The 24099-nt window shown below is 37.9% G+C and overlaps 1 protein-coding gene across 1 annotated transcript; it reads right to left on the bottom strand.

Annotated features, from left to right (window-relative positions):
- Nucleotides 1-18957: 18957 nt before the first annotated feature.
- Nucleotides 18958-23263, bottom strand: AGTR2 (angiotensin II receptor, type 2). Its single transcript, XM_008574540.1, has 3 exons — nt 23152-23263; nt 22937-22995; nt 18958-21701 (listed from the first exon to the last, which is right to left on the bottom strand). Exon 3 carries the CDS (start codon nt 21664-21666, stop codon nt 20575-20577), a length of 1092 nt encoding a protein of 363 aa, XP_008572762.1. The 5' UTR covers nt 21667-21701; nt 22937-22995; nt 23152-23263; the 3' UTR covers nt 18958-20574.
- Between the last annotated feature and the right edge of the window lie 836 nt (nt 23264-24099).

Genomic DNA, 24099 nt, shown 5'->3' with positions numbered 1-24099 from the left:
CCATTTACCTATTTTTGCTTTTGTTGCCTATGCTTTTGATGTCAACATCTACTATAAAGCTATCACATCAAATCATGGTACTGGCACAAAAACAGACATATAAATCAATGGAACTGAGTAAAGAGCCCAGAAACAAATCCACACATTTAAGTTCAGCTAGTCTTTGACCAACTTGTCAAGAGCACACAATGGGAAAAGGAAAGTCATTTCAATAAATGGTGTTTGGAAAACTGGATATCCACCTGACGAAAAATGAAACTGGACCTTTATCTTATACCACACACAAAAAAACAACTCAAAGTTGATTAAAGACTTAAACATAAGAACTGAAACTGTAAAACATAAGGAAACATAGGGAAAAAGCTTCTTGACATTTGTCAGGGTAAAGTGTTTTTGGATATAAAGTTCTTTTGATTATAATATAATGCTGCACTCCCTCAGGCATGGGGATACTCAAGAAACAAATGCAGACACTCACAGTTACCCAGGGCCCTCCTACCCCACAACTTAGGGAATGGGACACACATACCTGACTCCGACTCGCACCAGACCCACACTCAGGCTTCTGCCAGGGATGTAGAATGGCAGTGGTAACTGTGTGGGTGTAGGGGAATGGCAGCCAAGAGTCAGTCCTGGAGAAGCAGGAAGGCAGCAGGAAGTTATACCTCATGTGAGCTGAGGCATGCCTGAACCAATGCTCCAAGACCCCAGAACATGCTCCGTTTTCCCATTGAATTTCACTTACAAACAAATTCAAAAGTAAAAGTAGTAAGAATTTCAAGATGGCTACCACAGAGCATTAAACCCCACATGCAGGGTCCTCTTCATAGTGTCAGGCCATGTGTGACTATATAGGTCATTCTCCCTTGAAGCTAGCTCTGTGCCTAGTGCACCTTTGCCCCACTATGAAAAAAAGAGAGGTAGTTAGGCATGGATTTCTTTACCTTTTAGATCTACCATTCACAAACATAGCATATCCTGTACCTTTATTTTTCTCTTTTTCACCATTTCATAAAATAAAGTATACTTTCTTCTTATCAATATTAATTCATTCATGTGTGCTTTGTGTCCCATCTCAATATCACTTCCGCTGATACTTTTCTTTATCAAATGTATTTACTCTTTCCTGATCTTTAACATCTTCTTTATAGGCTCTTTCCTTCAGGCTAAAAGTATATTCAGATCTTTACCAAATCTTAACAACTCTCTATTGGCTCTGAGTACCCGTCTAACTTTTATTCCATTTCCCTGATTATCTACACAGCCAAAGTTCTAGAAATAGTAATATATCTTTAAAATGTACCACAAATCTGACCTCTTTTAACCATATTCATTATTCCCTTAGTCTAAGCCGGAATCACTTCTCTCTTAAACCACTATAATACCCTACTAAATAATATGTCTGCTTCTACTCTTGCCCTTCTAGAATCCATTCTTCACAAAGTAGTCAGATTTTCAAAAACACAAGTTGGGTCCTATCAATCTTCCACCCTAAACCCATTGCAGAAACCATCTATGGGGTACTTTTTACATATACGAGGTTTTAATTTTTATGTAGGTTTATTTATTAGTCTTTACCTTTATGATTTCTTCCACTCATTTATACTCAGAAAGTTCCTTGCCGGCTAGGGTTAAATAATATTCACCTTTATTTTCTTCTAGTATTTAATTTTTTTTCTCATATTCAACTGCTGTGCATTGAATGTCTCTGCAAAACTCATTGAAGCTTGATTCCCATTGTAACAGTGTTAAAAGGGTGGGAAATCGGACTATGACAGTGTTGAAAGTTGGGGCTTTTAAGAGGTAATTGGATCATGATGACAAATTTTGTTTACAATAAGAACAGTGACAACAAAGATTAAATTCCAAATTAAATTGTCCTTGTTTGATGAGAGGAATGAGCAGGAGCATTGTCATGTGAAGGACTCTCTGGTGATGCTTTCCCAGGTGTTTTTCTGCTAAAGCTTTGGCTTTCTTCAAACACTCTCAAAGTAAGCAGATGTTATTGTTCTATCTTACTGAAATTTTGTATCATTTGACCAACATTTCCCCAATCCCCTTCCACCCAGCTCCTGGTAAATACCATTCTACTTTCTACTCCTATGAGTTCAACATTTTCAAATTCCACATACAAGTGAAATCATGTGTTTTTTTTAATTTCTGTGCCTAGCTTATTTCACTTAACATAATGTCTTCCAGGTTCACCATGTTGTCCCAAATGACAGGATTTTTTTCTTCTTTTTTAAAGCTGAATAGTATTCCATTCTATATATATATATACCACATTTTCTATATCAGTTGATCCATTGATAGACACACACTTAGGTTTAGTCCATATCTTGTCTATTGTGTATAATGCTACAATGAACCTGGGAGGGCAGATATTTCTTTGACATACTGATTTCATTTTCTTTGGATATATACTCAGTCATGGAATTGCTGGATTATATAGTAGTTTTATTTTTTGAAGAACCTTCATACTGTTTCCTTTAATGGCTGTACTAATTTACATTCTTAGTGCCTCAAACTACATACTGTTCAGACATGTTATAAGGAGTTATTATGAAGCTATTTTAATGCAAAAAAATAATTCATGCATAGTTTCTTCATAATACATGTTTTCTGTGAACATTTTGAAGACCCCTTGTATATTAAAAGTATAACTACAGAGCAGTTGCTTCTTTTATTACTCTGGAGTAGTCTTTGAGGAGAGAGACATCCTCTTTTTTTTCAGGTCTCTGCTGGTGACTCTCCATGTGTCAATGCCGTAGAGTGTCCAGTGGGCCACCCGCACAGAGGCTGTGGCTACTGCTGTGGTGGCGAGCTGCTTTTCCAGCAAACATGGCAACAGCACTGGGAGCTCTGCCCCTTGCTGGTTTTGTAGGGAGAGGCCCCAGCAGTTAGGCACCGTGCCAAGAGCACCACCACCCACTGTTCTCACTGGGAGAAACTTGAGAGGTTCCACACCATGGCTGTGGCAGTGGCTGTGGTAAGCCAAATGCATGGAAGTGGTGTTTTCAGTGTATTCTCTTGCCTGCTTTTAGGCAGAGGGGGCTGCGGCCCTCGGCTCCTTGCCTAGAACCCCGGACATACTTTTTTACCTGCTTCTGGACTGAGGGATGTACTGTATATTTCAAGATAGCCTGAAAAGAGGGTCTTGAATATGATTACCACAAAGAAATGGTAAATGTTTAGGTGAAATGTTAACTATTCTGATTAGATCATTACACTGTATGCATATATTGAAACAACAAACTGTACCCCATAAACATGTACAATGAAAAAATAAATTAAAATTTTAAAAATAAATGAAACAATAGAAAAGATCATGGTGCATTTGATCTTTTCTATTCTGTTTCATTTATTTTTAAAATTTTAATTTATTTTTTCATTGTACATATTTATGGGGTACATGGTGCATTCCACATAATGAGGACTTTTTGTCTCAGAACTTTTCTTTTTTATAAGTATGTGTGAGTGAGTTTGTGTGTGTGTGTGTGTGTGTGTGTGTGTGTGTGTGTGTTGGTCATAGAAGTGCTCCTGGGGGGGGTGTGTGGGGGTGTGTGTGTGTCTTCCACACACACACAAACTCACTCACACATACTTATAAAAAAGAAAAGTTCTGAGACAAAAAGTCCTCATTATGTGGAATGCACCATGTACCCCATAAATATGTACAATGAAAAAATAAATTAAAATTTTAAAAATAAATGAAACAATAGAAAAGATCATGGTGCATTTGATCTTTTCTATTCTGTTTCATTTATTTTTAAAATTTTAATTTATTTTTTCATTGTACATATTTATGGGGTACATGGTGCATTCCACATAATGAGGACTTTTTGTCTCAGAACTTTTCTTTTTTATAAGTATGTGTGAGTGAGTTTGTGTGTGTGTGTGTGTGTGTGTGTGTGTGTGTGTGTACTGTGTCATATAAAAAAGTATTTTGTGGTTGATTTACTGGCAGAATAGTTTTCAAAACATTAACTTATGGTCAACTTTGATCTCAATAGAAAGAGATTTGGCATCTTTTATAAATCAACTAAATATAGTTTAATGAAGAATGATGTGAAAATAAAGTTTTTTCCCATGGTAGGAATCACTAACGACTAGTCGAAGAATGTTAATAACAATGGTCACTCATGTTGACTGCAAAGCATGTAAACTTGAGCAGCATGCACTTTCCTAAACTTCTGGTCTGAAGGTAAATTTACATATCTTTTTTGGTGGGCAATTTTGGTAAATTATACAGAAAAAAAAAAATCCCATTGGCTCAGCAATTCCTTTCTTTGAGATATATTATAAAGAAAACTAAACAAAGGTGTGTGTAAAAATGTAGTTACAAGGATGTCAATTACAGTCTTTCTTATTAAAGTGAAAAACTATAAAGAATATGAATTTAATAAGTAGATTTTATTTGTTCTTTATTCTTCATAAATTTTATTTTTATAATACTTTTGGTTTCACAGCAAAACTGAACAGAGAGTACAGAGTTCACATAAACCTGCTGCTCCCACACATGCACAGTCACCTCCACTATCAACATTTTAACATCAGAGTGGTACATTTCTTATAACTGATGGATCTATGCTGACACATCCTTATTTTCCATACTCCACAGTTACCATTAAAGTTCACTCGTGTACATTCTATGAGTTTTGACTAATATATGATTACAAACATGCAACATTATAGTATTATGCAGAATATTTTCACTGTCCTAAAAACTTCTGTACTCTGCCCATTCATTACTACCTCCCCCAAATCTCTTAAAATCATCGATATTCTCAGTGCCTTCATATTTTTGCCTTTTCCGGAATGTCAGATAGTTGGAGTCATACAGTATGTGACCTTTTCAGGTTAGCTTTAATCACTTAATAGTATGCACTTAAGTTTCTTTGTGTCTTTTCATGGCTTGATAGCTCATTCTTTTTAAGCATTTAATAATATTACATTGTGTGGATGTGCCACAGTTTATCTCTTTCCATACTGATGGATATCTCTGTTGCTTCCAAGCTTTGGTTGTTATAAATAAAACTGATACAAACACCCATGTACAGATTTTTGTGTGGATATAAGTTTTCAATTCATCTGGAAAAATACCAAGGAGGGCAACTGCTAGTAAGATTATGAGTATCATTAATTTTGAAAGAAACCACCAAATTGTATTCCAAAGTGGCTTCACCATTTTGCATTCCCATCAGCAATGAATGAGTCCCTGTTGCTTCACATCTTGGACAGCATTTGGTATTGTCAATGTTTTGGATTTTGCTATTCTAGTAAGTACGGAGTGGTATCTCATTTTAATTTGCAATTCTCTAATGACATATGGTTTTGAACACTTTAATGATTATTTGCCATTTGTATGTCTTATCTGGTGAGGTATCTGTTCAGACCTTTTTCCAAATTTTTAAGTTGAGTTGTTTGTTTTCCTATTGTTGAATTTTAAGAATTCTTTTTATATTTTGAATAATTGTCCTTTATCAGATATGTCTTTTGCTTGTGTTATTCTCTTGATAGTGTCTTCAACACAGGATATTTCCTTTTAAAAACAAAATCAGGGAATTTAAATAATACAGCCATCTTAAATGATAGTATGGAATATTACCATAGGTCTGTGCTCACAGAGGATTGAATGAAGCATGCAGGTATGATGTACATTTGTGTGTGCATGTGTGTGTTAAATACATAGACAGATATTGATAGATAGACACATACATTATTCAGGGATCTCCAAAGAAACAGGATATATATATATATATATATGTATGTGTATATATATATATAGTGCATATATAGAGAGAGAGGAGATATATATGGGGAGGGGAGAGAGAGCATAAGAGAGAGATTTAAAGAAATTGACTCATGTTGTTATGGAGGCTAAGAAGTCTTAAGATCTGTAGTCAGCAAAATGGAGACCCAGGAGAGCTGCTATGTAGTTCTAGTCCAAGTCTGAAGGTCTGAGAACATGACAAGCCAACTGTGTAGGTTCCAGTCCAAAAGTTGGCAAGCTCAAGACACAAGGAGAGCTGATGTTTCAGTTAATGTGTGAACTCAAGAAAGGATGAATATCCCAGCTCACGGCCATCAGGCAGGAGGAGTTTCCTCTTATTCAAAGGGTCAGCCTTGTTCTAGTCAGGCTTTCCAGTAATTGGATGAGGGCCACCCTATTAAGGAAAGCAGCTTCTTTACTCAATCTACCCATTCAAATGCTAATCTCATCAAAAAGCACCATCACAGACATACCCAATGCAATGTTTTACACATAAAATTGACCATCACACCATCCTATTCACCATCATCCTCCTCACCATCATTACCACTCTGTTCTTGTGGAGCCTTTTCTTATTCTGGGTCCCACTTAACACTAGCAGCTTTTTAGGTCGCTCAGTTAATGAACTGAAATAACACACCCAAATGAAGTATATCCAAATTTCAAAGAGGCCCACTAAACATTGTCCCTCTTTTTTGGTTGTTGGAGGGGCCAGATCCAAAAACTTATCCATCACCTTAGAAGGGATATCTCTACATGCCCCACACCACTGGAGCCCCAGAAATTTTACTGAAGTACAAGACCCCTGAATGTTTGCTGAATTTATTTTCTACCCTCTAACATGTAAATGTCTTACCAATAAGTCTATAGTAGTAGCTACTTCTTGCTCACTAGATACAGTGGGCATAATGTCATCAATGTAATGAGCCAGTTTGATATGGAAGGGAAAGGCAATCAAGATTCTGCAAACTAAATTATGACATAGTGCAGGAAAGCTAATATACCCCTGAGGAAGGACTGTTAAAATGTATTGTTGGTCTTACCAGCTGAAAGCAAACTGTTTCTGGTAGGCCTTATTAACAGGGATGGAGAAAAGGGTATTTTCCAGATCAATAGCTGCATACCAGGTGTATTAGTCCTTTTCTGTTGCCTATAACAGAATACCTGCAATTGGGTCATTTATAAAGAAAATAATTTATTTCTTACAGTTTGGGAAACTGTGAAGTCAAAAGTCCAGGGAGTACATCTGGTGAGGGCTTTCTTGGTGGGAACTCTCTACACCATCCTGTGGTGATCAGGGCATTACAAGGTAAGAATGGACTGAGCGAGAGAAACTGACTTTCTCATTCATTCTCCTTATGAAGCCATCAGAGCCACCCCCATTACTCCATGAATGGAGCAATCTATTCACAAGGGCACAGTTCTCTCAATCTAATCACCTCTTAAAGGACCCACCTTTCAGATATCATAGTTGGTTTCCCACCCTCATAACACTGTTACAACTAGGGTCAAGTTTCCAATACATGAAATTTTGGAGGTCACATTTGACCCATAGCACCAGGGAATAGAGGATATGTTAATTCACTCAAGCAATGAAACCACATCTGATACAGTACTGCAAGTGGAGTCACCACCTGATTAAGCTTACAATGATCTGCTGTTAGATCCATCTATCTTCTGTACAAGCCAAATAAGAGAGTTGAATGGGGATGCAGTGGGAATTATCATGTCTGCCTCTTTCAAGCCCTTCATAGTGTCACCAATCTCTGCAATCACACAGTAATACAGTATTCATTTTGCTTTACTACTGTTCTAAGTAGAGGCAGTTCTAGTGGCTTCCCCTTGGCCTTTCCACCATAATAGTCCTCACTGCACAGATCAGGGAACATTCTGGTGATTCTGCCAGAAGCTGAGTATATCTATTCCAATTATGCATTCTGGAAGTGGAGAAATAACCACGACATGAGTTCAGGGACCCACTGGCTCCACTGTGAGATTGACCTGAGCTAAAACAACATTGATTACCTGGCCTTCATAAGCCTTTAGTCTGACTGGTGAACCACAGTGATATTTTGGGTCTCCTGGAATTAGTGTCGGGTCAGAGCCAGTGTCCAATAATCCCCAAAAGTTTTGATTATTTTCTATTCCCCAATGCACAGTTATCCTGGTAAAAGGCTATAGGTCCCTTTGGGGAAGGCAAGAAGAAAGACTAATGGCATGTATTTTTGTCAGTGTACCAAGGTCCTTCTTCAAGGGGACCCAGCTTCTTTTTTATTCAAGGAGTTCTGAGTCTGTAAACTGGCTCCAGTCTGGAAATTGATTGAGGGAACATGACTCTGCTTTTATGATTCAGGTTAGACTTTCATTCATTTGACCTAGAACTTTCTGTGTATACAAAAGAATTTAGTAAGAATTTAGTAGGCTTTCTATCTATTTTACTTCTAGGAACACCATGATCAACTAGCCAAGGCCATAGGCTTGCATGAGCCAGATTACTCTGATTGCTGCTTTGTCTCTGCTGTCTACTATGGTAACTATATTCACTTTACTTTTTGCAGTTGAGTGCTACCACTTGGCCATTGCCATTCTGGAATTCAATTACTCCCATTGCATTTAAGTTTCCCAGTTGAGTGGCTGTAGTCCCAACTGCAAAGTCTAGATTACAGAGAAGAGCAATCACAGAGCTCTTCGAGGATGATGGGCTTTGATGGAGTTTGGATGTGTTGTCCTCTCCAAAACTCATGTGGAAATTTGATCTCCAAGGTGGCATGTTGGAAACTGATTGAATCATAGGGGTGGACCACTCATGAGTGGATTAATGCTCTCCCTGGGGGAGGAGGGGTAGTGAGTGAGTTCTCGCTCAATTAGTTCCCACAAGAGCTTATTGTTTATAGGACCCTGACACCTCCTCTCTCTCTTTCTTGCTTCCTCTCGCCATGTGATCTGCTTGTACCCGTCAGCTGCCTGCTGTTTTTCTGCCACGAGTAGAAGCAGCCTGAGGCCCATGTCAGATGCAGCTGTCCCAGAATCGTAAGCTAAATAAACCTTTTTCCTTTATAAATTACCCAGTCTCAGGTATTTCTGTCATAGCAACACAAAACGGACTAAAACAGGCTCCCTTCGAAAATTTATTTCTCGCAGTCAAGGTAAAAGGTATGTGTTCTGGACCCTCCTATTGTGAGTAGGTCTAAATGACAAATCTACTTTAACATTATAATCTCCCTAAGCCTCTGAATCCCTTTCTTTGCATTAAACCAAGGCAAGTCTAGCATTTCTCACTTACTCACTGTGGGCCACCTTTTTGCCCACCAACCAAACAAACTGTTAGGGCCCCTTTTTAGCTCTTCAAGATGCAATAAATTTGTCCTGATCCAACTTGATGTCCCTTCCACCAGTATCACACACCCTTAATATTCATTTCCACATGTTTCCTGATTTCTGCTTGTATAAATTAAAAAACTCAAGTAGTTCTTTTGGTGCACAATGCACCTTCTCAGGGGTTCCACTTTGTACCTCATATTTAAGGGCATGCTGAGACTTGAGTCAAGTTCTATACAATAGTCCCCCCTTATCTGAAGGGGTTATGTTCCAAAATTCTCAGTGGATTCCTGAAACCATAGATAGTACCAAATCCTATATGTACTATATTTTCCTATACATGATACTTATGACAAAGTTTAATTTATAAAGTAGGCACAAAAAGAAATTAAAAACAATAACTAATAATAAAATAGAATTATAACAATATACTACAATAAAAGTTATGTGAATGTGCTCTCTTTCTCTCAAAATATCTTAATATACCATAATCACCTTTCTTCTTGTGATGATATCAGATGATAAAATGCCTATGTGATGAGATGAAATGAGGTGAATGATGTAGGCATTGTGACATAGTATTAGGCTACTATTGACCTTCTGATGATATGTCTGAAGGAGCATCATCTGCTTTGGGTGATCCTGGATTCGCTGAGACATGATGATGTCAATGGTTGAATGTGAGGAGGAGAGAATATCAATGGCTAATGGGCAAGTAACATATACAGCATGGATATGCTGGATAAAAGGATGATTCACATCCCTGGTGGGATGAAGGAAAATGGCATACTTTAAAATTATGAAATGTTTATTTCTGGGATTTTCCTTTTAATTTTTTTGGACCATGATTGACTGCAGGTAACCCAAACCACAGAAAGCAAAACCATGGACAAAGGGTGTATGCGTCCATCTTTATTACTTATAACAGAATACCTGAAACTAAGAAAATGATATTTATTTCTTAAAGTTTGTTGACTGGGAAGTCCACAGTCCATGGGGTGCATCTGACAGAGCCTTGTTCTTTCTGGTGACTCTACAGCAATGTAGGGTGTCACATGGAGAAATAACTGAGCAGGAGAGAGCTAAGCTTCTCAGTTGCTCTCCTTATTAAGCCATCAGAACCATGCCCATTACTCTGTGAATGGACCAATCCATTCACACGGACACAGTCCTCACAATCTAACCACCTCTTTAAGGCCCAAACTTTCAATTACCAAAATAGGATGTCCCACCCTCAACAGTTACAGTGGGGATTAAGCTTCAATGAGTTTTGGGGGGACATTCAATCCACAACAATAGAGGACTACTTTATAGGTCTAGAAAAAAAGAGGGGTGATGGGGTGAGTCCTGAAGAAACTCTGCATTGTTTTTCACAGCAGTTCTTCAGGGGAGGCCATTACAAGTTTCTCAATTTCTTTCTCTACACACTCATACTGAGGAAAGGCCATGTGAGCAAACAACAAGAAGTCAGCCATTTGCAAGCCAGGAAGAGATTCTTTACCAAAACCTGACCATGCTGGCACCCTGATCTCACACCACTTTGCTCTGCCCTACCCAGAATGCAGAGTTAATCCCCTCAAATGGGGGGTAGAGAGGCTGAGACTACTAGGTGTGAGGAAGCTGCTACCATGGTTTCACTTTCTATGGTTTCAATTACCTGCAGTCAACTATGGTCCAAAAATATTACACAGAAAATTCTAGAAACAACTGGGGGTGGGGAGGCCACTTTTACTGGGGGTCGGGAAACCATTTTTATTGAGAGTGGACAGGCCACTTCCCCCGGGGGTAGAGAGGCCTCTTCCACTGGCAAAGATGACTCATCAGAAATTAGGGGCTCAATAGTCCCAGCTTCATCAACATCTTCCCACACATCTCCATTCCAACTTTTAAAAAAAAATTTTAATTTATTATTAATATATTCATTCTTACGAACCATGATATGTTTCTTTATGCTCTTTGCCTGACCTGTCACTTCCCAAACCCCCTCCCTCCCTCCCCCCCATCTCTAACATACTTAGGTTTGTTCTCTCCTTCTGAAAGTTCAGCGTATTGTTGTGTTGCTGTGGTCTTTTCTTTCTTTCCTTCATTCCTTCCTTCCTTCTCTCCCACTCTCCCTCCCTCCCTTTCTTCCTAGCAGCCAGTTATGAGTGAGAACATGTGGTATTTCTCTTTCATTGTCTGGCTTATTTCACATAACATAATTTTATCCAGAGTCATCTATGCTGTTGCAAATGGCAGAATTTCATTCTTTTTCATGGTTGACTAGTATTCCATTATGTATATATACCACATTTTCTTTATCCAGTTGTTCATTGATAGACACTTAGGTTGGTTCCATATTTTGGTTATTGTAAATATAGCTGCAATGAACATGGGAGTGCAGGTATCCCTTCGACATGATGCTTTCCATTCCTTTGGATATATACCCAGTAGTGGGATTGCTGGAATACAGGGTAGCTCTATCTGTAGTTGTTTGAGAAATCTCCATACTGTTTTCTATACTAGCTGTGCTAATTTACAGTCCCACCAGCAGTGTGGAAGAGTTCCCCTTTCCCCACATCCTTGCCAGCATTTGTCATTCTTGGTCTTTTTAATAATGGCCAGTCTAACTGGGGTGAAATGCTATCTCAATGTGGTTTTCATTTGCATTTCTCTGATGACTAGTGATGCTGAGCATTTTTTCATGTACCTGTTGGCCATTTATATGTCTTCCTTTAAAAATATCTATTCATCTCCTTTGCCCATGTTTTAAGTTATATTATTTGGTTTTTTACTTATAGTTGTTTGTGTTCTTTGTATATTCTGGATATTATTCCCTTAATATTTGCAAAATAGTTTGCAAATATATTCTCCTATTCTGTATGTTGTCTTTCCACTGTGCTGATTGTTTCCTTTGCTGTGAAGAAGCTTTTTAGTTTGATATAATCCCACTTATTTATTTTTTCTTTTGTTTGTGCTTTGGGCCTGGTCTTATTCATAAAGTCTTTTTCCAGTCCTATTATCTAGAGTGTTTCCCCTTTATTTTCCTCTAGTAATTTTATGGTTTCAGGTCTTATATTTAAGTCTTTAATCCATCTTCAGTTGATTTTGGTATATATTGAGAGGTACCAGTCCAGTTTCATTTTTTTGCATATGGATATCCAATTTTCCCAGCACCATTTATTGAAGAGGCAGTCGTTTCCCCAATGTATGTTCTTGCTGCCTTTGTCAAAGATCAGTTGGCTAGTGGGTTGATTCCTGTGTTTTCTATTCTATTCCATTGATCCAAGTGTCTGTTTTTATACCAGTGCCACACTGTTTGGGTTACAATAGCTTTGTGATATAATTTGAAGTTGGGTAGTGTTATGCCTTCAGCTTTATTTTTATTTATTTATTTTTTGCTCAGGTGTGCTTTGGCTGTTCCATATGAATGTTTGGATTGCTTCTTCTGTTTCTGTGAAGAATGTCATTGGTATTTTGATGGGGATTGCATTGAATCTGCAGATTGCTTTGGGTAGTATCCATTTTTTCCTAATCAATGGCCTGAGTTTAATAATGGACACCCTGCAAGGCTGGGAATTCAACTGGTGTTCTAATTCAATCAGTCACAGGATGAGATTCTGGGTTTGATTTTCAGCAATCCCAGCCCTGCAGCTACAGGAGATAAGGGTCTCCTTCAGAGCACACAGAAGCTTTAGGTCATTTATGTGGCACTTGACCTGGGAATTCAAATCCTTGAGCTCATTCTTTTCTTTCCCCACTTTGTCCAGTGACATTAGAAGCAAACAGTCAATCTCATTATATTTGCTAGTTCACTAAAAATGTTCAAAAGTATCATATACACACTCACTGAGTTCCTTGCTTCTTATAAGTGGTTGATTAGGAGTATCCAATGGTGATATTATATGTATCTGCATTGCTTGATTACATCATGGACTAGCAGTGTTACTCTCAGAAATAGTCATTAGCAACTCTAAGTGTATTCGGATTAGAGAGCTAATTCCCAAAACCCCAGAACCAATTCAGAAAATTTATTCTTAAAATTCTGTTCCCCTAGTACCATTCCCAATACCAAAATTTGTTTTAGCCTGCTTGGGCTGCCATAACAAAATACCATAGACTAGTGGCTTAAACAACATAAATTTATTTTCCCACAGTACTGGAGGTGGGAAATCCAAGATCAGGGTGCCAGCATGGTCAGGTTCTGGTGAAGGCTCTCTTCCTGGCTTGCATCTTGTGGTTGGCTGCCTTCTCACTATTTGCTTACATGGCCTTTCCTTGGTGTAACTGTGTGTGTGGTAAGAGAGAGATCTCTTCCTTTTCTTGTAAGACCACCAATTCTATCAGGTTAGGTCTCCACTCATAAGATCTTTAACTTGTATTACCTCCTAAAAGCCCTATCTCCCAGTTCAGTCGCATTGGGAGTTAAGGATCATGTAGAAAAACAAACTCCGTCTCTCCTACTATACTCTCACAACACGCTTCTGATACCAGATGTGTGGGTTTTCCCCCCACACACATTGAGTAAGCAAGCAATTCTGCATCAGCATGTTACCGACAGACCAGGCTCAGATTGCCATCTCACACTAAACAAATGACTTGAAAGTCCAAATTTGGTGCAAAGATTGGAAGGTTTATTCACTAACCTGTACTCAACTAAATGTCTAACCAAGCAAACAAATAAGAGAAAATAGGAAGAGTAAGGTCCAGTTTATCCTAGTCCCAATTGGCGGGGCCAACCTATTCCACTGACACAGTAATTGATGAAAGCAGTTCTCCTCACTGTTGTCGGCACAAAGAAAAGTACCGACTAGATTTAAATCAGAGAAACAAAGCATAGCCAGGAGCCCTCCAGGGTGTACCTACATAGCAGCAGATACAATCCAACCAAACAGCAGAAGAGGGCCCAGAAAATCAGAGAAAGGTAAAGAGAATTTTAGCAGCTTCTGGACTGCCAGTCACTGCATGGCATGAGAATGAATCCCTACCACTCTCATGCATCTCCTGTCAAGGAGAATCTGTCCATGCACGATCTTCATGGTGTAGGACCGGCCTTTCCACCTCTGCTGGTTACCAGCCAGGGCCAGCCACTGTCAGCCACAGGGAGCATGCTTCTCACAGGCTGAGAGGAGTTTAAGCTGTAGTTGTCCGGCAGTCACTTTAAAGAGGAAGGAAAGCGGGGGAAAAGAGAGTAAAAGAGAATAAAGCATTGCTTTTCAGAATTTAGGCCAGGGACTCCAGGAGAGACTTACAAGCAGCAGAGAAAAATAGTCCCAGTGGCCACTTGCCTCTGCACCTAGAGTCTTCTCTGGTGCCCAAAGCTTTCCAGTTTTCACTGGTGGCTGAATTAGGCTATTGGGTTCCAAAGTCATAGAAATGAACAATGTACCCAGCAGTAAAACAAGCAATGCATTATGAAAAGAGGAAATAGACTTATGCATAATGGGGGTAGCGACAGTAAAGCTAGGCCCCCGGGGGGAGCTGTTCAGTGTCTTTTATAGGAAAAGGAGTTAAGGGTACAAGCCAGCATCACTGGAAGTGGTCCATTCTGTTCTTCCTGGTTGTATCATGGATGCATGCTCTTTTAGAGCTTTGGTCCTTGAGCCTGTTCAGTAGGTCCAAGATGGTGGTGGTATTCATCATTGTCACCCCAGGAGGGTCATTGTAGCAGTCACCTTGAAGCTTTGTGTGCATGTGGAAATTCTTAAAAGGGTCTTAAGTTTACTCTGCTAACTTAATTTTTACAATTATGGTAAACAAGACTTGGGGAGGGGTTTTACAATTCAGTGAATATGTTTCCTCTCTTTCTCAGTCTATTTTATCAGGGCAGCCCATAGAGTAATCATGTGCTCTGGGGGTCTCATGACTGAGGAGTAGAAAAGTAACAAAGTGTCCTCCACAGAGAAAATGGACTCAGTTTAGTTGACAGGCCTCACCTTACTCTCTTTCAAGCAGACAACAGGTGGGTGTCCTCTAATTCAGTTCCAACACTGTCTACCTAGAGAAAGTACCAGATTCTACAGATTGAGGGCTCAGTCTTATAAGACTGCCTTCCACTTTTGATGCCTATTGTGGGCCCTAGGTTGTTTTACTTGTGCCTCTGACTAACCAGGTATCAATTGGGATTCCCACAACCCCGTCCTTGGACTCGATTAATTTACTAGAGTGGCTTATGGAACTCAGGGAAATACTTACTTGCCTTTACTGTTTTATTAAGAAGGATATTACAAAAGATATTGATAAACACCAGATGGAAGAGATGCATAGTGCAAGGTATGTGGGAAGGGGGAGGGAGCTTCCATGTCCTCTCTGGGCACACTGCCCTCAAGGAACCTCCACATGTGCAGCTATCTGAAACCTAGTCCTTTGGGTTTTTGTGGAAGCTTTGTTATGTAGGCATGATTAATTAAATCATTGGCTATTGGTGATCAACTTAACCTTCAGCCCTTCTTACATCATCAGAGGTTAGGGGTGGGGCTGAAATTCTTTCCTGTGACTGGCCCCCATCCTGAAGCTACCTAGGGGCTGCCAGCCATCAGTCAACTAATTTGTGTGCAAAAAAAAAAAAAACACCTATTGCTTTAAAGATTCCAAAAATTTTAAGAGTTATATGCCAGGAAACAGAGATGAAGACCAAGTATATATTTCACAATATCATTGTGATTTAACATATGAATTTGGGGGGTGGGCACAATTTAGTCTATAGCAATAGATAACAGAATACCCAGTGAGGCAGATTTTTACTTTTTACTGGGAGGAAGAAAAAAATATGATTTCAAATTTGTTATCCACAAATATTTCAAGCTGTTATAACATTAGAAAACAGTGGGGTAAAAACATTTTTTAATAGGACTTATCACTCCAGTGGCCCTTTTTGTTATATGAATAACATTGTTAGAGTAAATAGTAATCCATTGTTCTGAAAGAAGACTATAACTGGAAATTTGGGGGGGGGGGCGGTTGGCAATGATCTGAGGGTTCCAATTTTTCAGGCAAATGGAACTGTGCGAACTGTGTTCTGTATACATTAGTATATTGAGCTTGAGTTTTTTTGGGAGAGGAAGAGGCAGTTGGAAAGGGAGCCTTCTGAGAGGAAGGGAATCAAGAACTAGACCCTTTTTCTAAGAAATTCAGTTATTACAGTACATCTTATACACTAAGATGGTCCCTACTGATTTCATCAAGAAGGAACATCAGCCCCACTACCCACTCTCTCCCCCAATCAGGAATACTCATTTATATTGAGGAGAAGTTTGAAATGTGACTCCAGCTGCACAGGAGAGATTAGTTTAAGGAAGGACAAGACTGATTCCTGGCACAGCATATTCCTCCTGCTGATTTTCTGCTGATTGCTCCTGGCTCTGTGGAAGTGCCAAAACAGAGTAAGATGTGTTTGACCCCAGGTCTACTGTGGCATGCATTGGATATAGGTGAGTGTAACACTGGAAAGAGAAAGAGTCTTCCTTTTTCTTTCTCTTACACCCTTATCAGGTGGCTTGTGCCTAGATCACTTCAAAACTACTGAAGTGGACAGGAATCTGCACCAAACTACTGAGCCATCTGTTCTTATGTGGACCAACTGCTAAATAATGTAACAACAAGGACTGTAGAGAATGGGCAGTGCACTTATCAGATTTTCCAGTATTTCAACCCACTGGACATTTGTAACCAGGTGTGATCTCTTGGATTGCTTAAAGCCCTGATGATCCTGTACTTATCATAGAAAAAGGACAGCCAAATAAGGGAAGAAAGAAAATTTTCTAGTAAACCAGACAGAAGCTTAGGGTCAAAGTATTTTAAATATTTTAATAAATGTATCACAATGTGATGACTGACATTTGAAAATAATTCTCTCATCTCAGAAAAAGAATTCCAAAAAGAAAGAATTTTCTTTTGGAGAATACTAACCCTTTGTAGGGTTAGTACAGAAGGTTATAACCTTTGTAGGTTATACAGAAGTGAGCTGGTCAACTCATCTCTGGGCCACTGATCTTTTGCAGAAGTGATTATTTTTATTGACAACTTCTAAATTTCTGTTATTTTGTGAGAATTATCTGCTAATATAGTTTATCTGGGAATTAACAAAATCATTAACATTTTCCTTATTACCTCCACCCCATTTTGCTTCAGTCACCTCGTGTTAATTCATTTTGTCAAGTTTGGAGTTTTCTTTTGTCAATATGTGAGGCCACCAGACAGTTTCCCACCCTCAGATCTCTGTGGTAAAGAAAGAAGAAAAACCAAAATAGAATGTCCTTACCTTCAGATTGTCTCCTCATTTTAATGCAGGCCTCGAAAGATCAGGTGGAAAAAATTTATAAAATATTCTGTTTAGTAGATCTGATTTAGGGCTATAAAATGTGGAAATAATTAACATTTGCCTTTCTATAATAAAAATACATGTTCTTTCTGCAAGTTGCAAGAAATAACTTTTTCTGGTAACCCTATATAACCTCATTTCAAAGAGCTAAAGTTCATATCAACATATTTGTTCCACAAAAGAAATGTTTGAGGTATGGTGTAGTGGTAGAGGGAGCAAGAGGGGGTAGTAGTGACTTCATGTAACTCTGTTTAGCATGGAGCAGTGGAAAATAAAAGAGAAAGCCTCATCCATCTGCCTCCTCTCTTTTTCTTCATAGGTGAAAATATAACGCCTGTCCAGAAGCTCTCGTACTGCTGAGGTTTGGGACGCTCGAGCACTGAGGTTTGTGATGAAGGTTGAGGCACTGTGTAAGACTGTCTCTGAAACATCTGCTTGGTAGCCTAAGATTCATATTTAAGGGACTACCCAGTTCATCCTTCAGAGCCAAATTTAAAGATTAGTCAGGACTCATCTGTGCCTCAGTTTCCTTATTTGTAAAATGAAAATAATTGAGTCAATGTGAGAATAAAATGGGATAATGTATTTAAAATAGTTAGTGCCTAGCACATAATGCTCACCAAATAGTAGCTATTATTGTTTATGATGATGATGATGATGATGATGATGATAATGATGATGATGTGGTTCCTGGGCATTATGTTAGGTGAGACAAAAAAGATGTGGTCATAAAAAAGAAAGAGAATTAGGTAATACCTTGAAAAGTAGCCAAATGAGAAGAATACAGTTTCATTTGCTATTTGAGAAGCTCACCTGAAATTAACATTTCCAAAGAGGAAAGAGGATTTATACCTTTGTACATTCTTACAGTCAGAGTTCACATGATCTTGCAATATCCTCTCAACTGACACTTCTTCTTAGTCCTAGGGAAAACCACTGGAAGAGACTACTACTCAGGGCTCAATACTGAACTTCTATGAAAGCAGAGGCCAGGCTTAAAATTCCAAGAACTAGAGAAGCAATTCTGTTCAATAAGGGAACTCCCAGGGGGTAGAATTATAATTAGTATAATAATAATTATTGTGGTCGAGGAAATGGTATGAACTGAATGTTGAAAACTGAGTAAATGTTCATCAGTTGGACAAGAGGCCCTGGGGGTACGGATGATTGGAGGGGCGTTCAAGAAGACAGATTTGTGTGAACAAAATCAGAGAGGCATGAAAAAGCATTAGGCCTTGAAAAAGCAGTAAGTCATTTTGTGGTGCTTGAACTTAGGGTGCAAGGGAGGGATGGCAGAGAGAAAAAGGCCAGAGATTCTGGAAGAATCAGATCTCCTAAGGTCTTGCAGACCATTATAAGAAATCTGGACTTTGCTTTCATAGTTAATAGAAAGTTGTGGCTGAATACTCATGAGAGGGAGACTAGCAGAGTATGGCAAGAATCCAAATGAATAACAACGGGGATTGAAACTAAGTATCAGTGGGGATTGAATGGAGGATACAGGTACAAGAGAAGGTGAGAATCTACACTTAGAGGTAGTTAAAATTTAAAGAATAAACACACATGGTCTTCCAATTAAAGATTTTATTTTTACGAGATGTTTTACAAAATTATTTAAAATATGAAGTCATGGTTGATTATACATTTAGCTATTTGTTTTTAGTGAAAATAATATGATTACATGAAATTAGGACTTTCCTAGAAAGGGGTGTGAGAGAACTCTTCAATCTATAGCCCTGGAACCTGACACAGCTGCTGAGCCTCTAGAACTTTAGTTCTACCTCAGAAGTCAGCACTGGTCTAGGAAGGTCCTAGATAACCTGGTATAATATGGGGCTTGTGCGGAACGAAATATTGAACTTCCAAAATCAGGATTCATACTCTAATCGAAATAAGCTTTCAGTAATTCAGTCAGTTTTAGGTACTCCTCTAATTTGGGAGTTCCAATAGTGTTGAGAAGGAGATCTATAGACCAGTGAGTGGTTTAAAATAGCTTCATAGAATCCTGCAGATTCTGAAACAAACAGTATCTGTAGATATAGGTTAAAACTCCCCCATGGTCTATTTTCAAAAACACATTGCACTGCCCCGACAGGTTCCTTGCTTCTCACCAAACTTGTCATTTGCTGGGTCTATTTACACCCCCCCCCCCAGGGGTATCAAAATTCCATTCTGGCATACCATTCTCCTATGCCAGATAAATGTTGATTACAAGTTAAAGAGTTAATGAAATCACTCAGATATTTTGGGAAGCAACCCAGAACCAAAGCATCAATAATAAAAGTCAAGTCAATGTCCTATATATCAAAGCACCACACTCAAAAGGTCAAGGATGTACAAAGTGACCTTTACATTTTATAATAATACACTGTGTTTAGTTATTGTTTTCAAAATTATGAGAGAAAATAGAAACCTTTAAACAATAGTTGAAATAGATAGAAAGGTTTTTTTTTAAATGTTGATTCAGAGTTTAATGAACACTCAAATAATTGTTAATTGCACTTCTATACTGTTATGATACATTTTACTTTCTATAACTGTAAAAATAAGCTAAAACTTAGGAGCGTGATTTAATCTACATTCCTAGCTCTACGCAATATGTAGCTATATCTTAACTATAAACCTATGCTCAAGTGAAATGTGAAAGGAATATAATTCACAATTTTTTTTAAAAAGTAGGAAGCATATGCCCAGAGCCTAAGTAATCCAGTACAAATCTATTATAATATACACAACTTAGAAGTGCTCATCTCTCTTACTATGTTGTCTTGTAAATAATGCAACAAGTTAAAAGACTGGCCCTGGTTCAAGACGAAAGCCTGATGAAAATGGATATAAAACCCCACTAGGAAATGCCAGCGTTTTTCAAGGAGAAATCTGAAATCCTAAATCATCATCCACACTTTATTATTAATTATAATTTGAGATAAATCCCCAGTTACTTCTAGTTTATGGATATCTCTCACCAGTGACAATCTTGTACTGATATACCAGAAAAACAATGGGCAATTCCTGAAAGTCACTGGAGAATAAAAACAGTTACATTTGATTTCTTGTTCTAGAAGTGTGAGAAAAGATTAGGTTAAGGGGAAAAATTTATTTTTTTACTAAAGCCATTTAAAGATAATTCAGGTGGGCCTCAAACCAAGTAGCCACGTTGACTATATGCATTCTACTCTCATGTTTAAGACACAAAGGTCTCCATTTCCCTAAGAGAACTGCTTTTCCGGCAAGACACCCTCTCTCTTTTGCCTTGAAGCCAAGTAATTGGAACCCTAAACACACTGCGGAGCTTCTGCTGGAACCGGTTTCCAACAAAACAATACAGAAAGGGATTAACGCAGCTGTTGGTGAATCCCAGGAGGATGGCAAAAGGAAGTGCCAGGTCAATGACTGCTATAACTTCACAGCTATTAATGACACCCATCCAGGCCAGAGCATCCAGGAAGGTCAGAACATGGAAGGGAAGCCAACAAATGACGAATGCCAGAACAACAGCAGCTGCCATCTTCAGGACTTGGTCACGGGTTATTCTGTTCTTCCCATAGCTATTGGTCTTCAGTAAGTGTTTTCTGATTCCAAAATAGCATGTTGCTATGAATATTAAAGGGATAATAAAACCAAGGATATTTTTCATTAAGGCAATCCCAGCTGACCACTGGGCATATTTTTCAGGTGGGAAAGCCATAATGCAAGCATTCACTCCTAAGTATTCAATGGTTCTGACATCTCGGAAATAAAATGTTGGCAGTGAGGACAGACAGGCCATACACCAAACAAGGGGAACTATATAAGATGCTTGCCAGGGATTTCTTCTTTGAGACAGAAAGGGATAGATGACTGATTGGTACCTATCAACACTCATGCAGGTGATAAAAAAAATGCTTGCAAACATGTTCAAGGTCAGGAAAGAACCAAAAACTTTGCACATCATAGGTCCAAAGAGCCAGTCATATCTGTAAGAATAATAGGTTGCCCAGAGAGGAAGAGTAGCCAAAAGGAGTAAGTCAGCCACAGCCAGGTTGAAGATGTAAATGCTGGAAACCTTTTTAGGACCCTTTTGACAACAAAACAGAGTAACCACAACAACATTGACAAGAAATCCAATCACAAAAATAATGTAGTAGAGAACAGGAATTGCATCTAAATGCTTATCTGATGGTTTATGTGAGCAGCTAAAGGTAGACTCATTGCTGCCAGAGATGTTCGCAGGTTCAAAGTGAAGACTGCTGGTCATGTTTTTGCTGATGGTGGCAAGGGAGAGGTTGCCCTTCATTTTGCAATGTCAGCAGCTCCTAATTCTTATGCCTTCTGTGGGGGAAAAAAAAAAGAACTCTTAGAACACCTACAGATCTTAGGACGTCCTTGAGTCATGAGCATTTTGAAAGTTTGTCAAAAGCCAAAAAAAGCAGGTGATTATAGAAAACATGAAACAGAACCATGCCTTGTGAAATAAGAATGTATTTTATCTCTTGAAGAAGAAAAAACAATTTTCTCAATAGTAGCAAGTAGACATTTCAGCCTCAGGGACGGCACATTCTGAGTAAAACTACCTTTTGCCCATCTTTTCTATCATGTTTTTGAAAGGTTTTAAAGAATTAATATTTCTAAAGGTTAGTCAGCAGAGAAAATGTGTGAAACAAATAAGAAGGAACCCAGAAATAACAAAAATTAATATTTCAAAAACACTCAAGCATGTATCTCAGTTTGTATACTTTCTAGAAACCACGCCACTGCCTGCTATTGCATAGAGAAATGCTTTATTCGAGTAACTAATTATATACAAATCATTGCAGCTGTGGAAAATATAAGTAACATGAGCTATGGAAAAAATAAGTAAGTGTACAAAAGACTGAAAGAATATTCAAAAGGAACATATTGGGATTAGGGATCATAGTTGGTTTTTGCTAATTAAAAATAATCCCTTTGGTTCTACTTTTCCATTGTTCACACAATAATAATATAATTAAGAAATTATTGAACATGTGCATATTTCCAAAAGCCCTCTGTTCCCATTTTAATAGAAAATATTAGTTTTAGATAAAGATTTTTAAATTTAGTCTATTTAGTAGAAAAACAATCCATTTTCAACTTAATTAGGAAAAGAAAAAGAAAAAAATAGCCAAACCTGTTTTAGGGTTAAGTAAAAATAATTTTGATTCCTCAATGAAATAAGAATTGAACATCAATGATTAATCATGAGATACTCTTATTTTTCTTTTGCTATCTTTTCAGTTTAATAGAACTAAATAGTCCTTGTTCTCAAATGTTATAGCCCATATTCAGGTTTTTGTGACTTTTTTTTACTAGCAACATTATTCTAAGACAACAGAAAATTAGCTAAAGATAAACACACACTAAGAAAAAGACTATTACTTTAGATAGCTTCAAAATACATACAAATAAACTACCTAAATAAAAATGTAATCACCAAAAAACCTCCTAATAAACAGCAAAACTATCATTTTTGTCTAAAGCTCATTCTTTCGTATGACCTAAAAAAATAACATAAAAAAATAAAAAAATAAATCCCACTGAAGACTTACTGGTTGTTGGAGTTTAAAGCATTTATCATAAATCAGCTTGCTTAGTTCCTAATGCACCCCTGTAAGAGAAACAGCAGTTAAATAATTTAGGAGTTTTGCAAACTACAGCATTAAAATACAAGAAAGAAAAAGGGAAAGTTTATTCATGAAAAATGTTTTCATTTAATGTATGTTCTACTTTCCAAATAAAGTCTATATAAATTGTTCAGACTTACCTTAAAAATTCAGGCTGAAAAATGCTTTGAATTCTGTGCTTATCCGTTCCCTTAGACTCTGGGACGTAATAGCACCAGATCTCTGGTTTCCTTCTTATATGTTCGGTCTGTCCACTGGGAGCCTTCAACCTACATAATTCCAGGGCTGACTTATGAACACTTGCCAGCTTTCCAGAGGATTTTTTTTTTTTTTTTTTGGCTGCAAAACATTAATCTGAAATTTTCACTGTCTCCAATCATAACAGCTCATTCAAATAAATCTTAAACAAAAAATGAAGTTTCCACAAATGTGCTAGAGAATTTTGAAGTCAGTGGCTTACTTTAAAAGAAGAATATAATTATTTGTAGAATTTTCTCTTTCTTTTTCCCTGATACTGGCATTATAAAATGAGTTAAGGAGTGGAGACTAGGGAATTTATTCTAGTAGCAGAGTCTTTGTTCACCAACATTTTTTTACAACCTTCATTACTTTTTGAAATTTTTATTAATGTGTATTAAAGAATGGTAGCAACTTTACTTGAGGTCAATAGCTTCTAAAACTTCTCCCCTGCTTTAAGTAGTTTTTGTTGGCTTGTTGCTGGAGGGTTGGAGATAAGAGGGATATAATTTTCATGTGATGGAAAGGAGGTATTAACATTTAGTGCCTCCTTTTGTAGGTCTCTGTCATATTTGTGGTTTAAATACAAAGTACAAAAGGTGACTAGATCACTGTTGGTGTTGTTACAATCTTTTCTTCTTGTGGGGATGGGGCCAATCAACTTTACACAATCAGTCCAGTAGAAGCAAGAGTGACAAAATGAAAAGAGACAAGAAGAGGTGATGGTAGTAATAATACTAGCTGACAATAAATGCTATGCACCAAACACTGTGCTAAGTGCTTTATACTCAATAGTTTAATAAACAGGCAGTATCACATACTGGTAAGTATATGGCCTCTGGAATCCAACT

This window comes from Galeopterus variegatus, unplaced genomic scaffold, assembly GCF_000696425.1.
Source record: "Galeopterus variegatus unplaced genomic scaffold, G_variegatus-3.0.2 Scaffold56, whole genome shotgun sequence".
NCBI lineage: Eukaryota > Metazoa > Chordata > Mammalia > Dermoptera > Cynocephalidae > Galeopterus > Galeopterus variegatus.
This window is presented reverse-complemented; position numbering and strand designations above follow the sequence as displayed.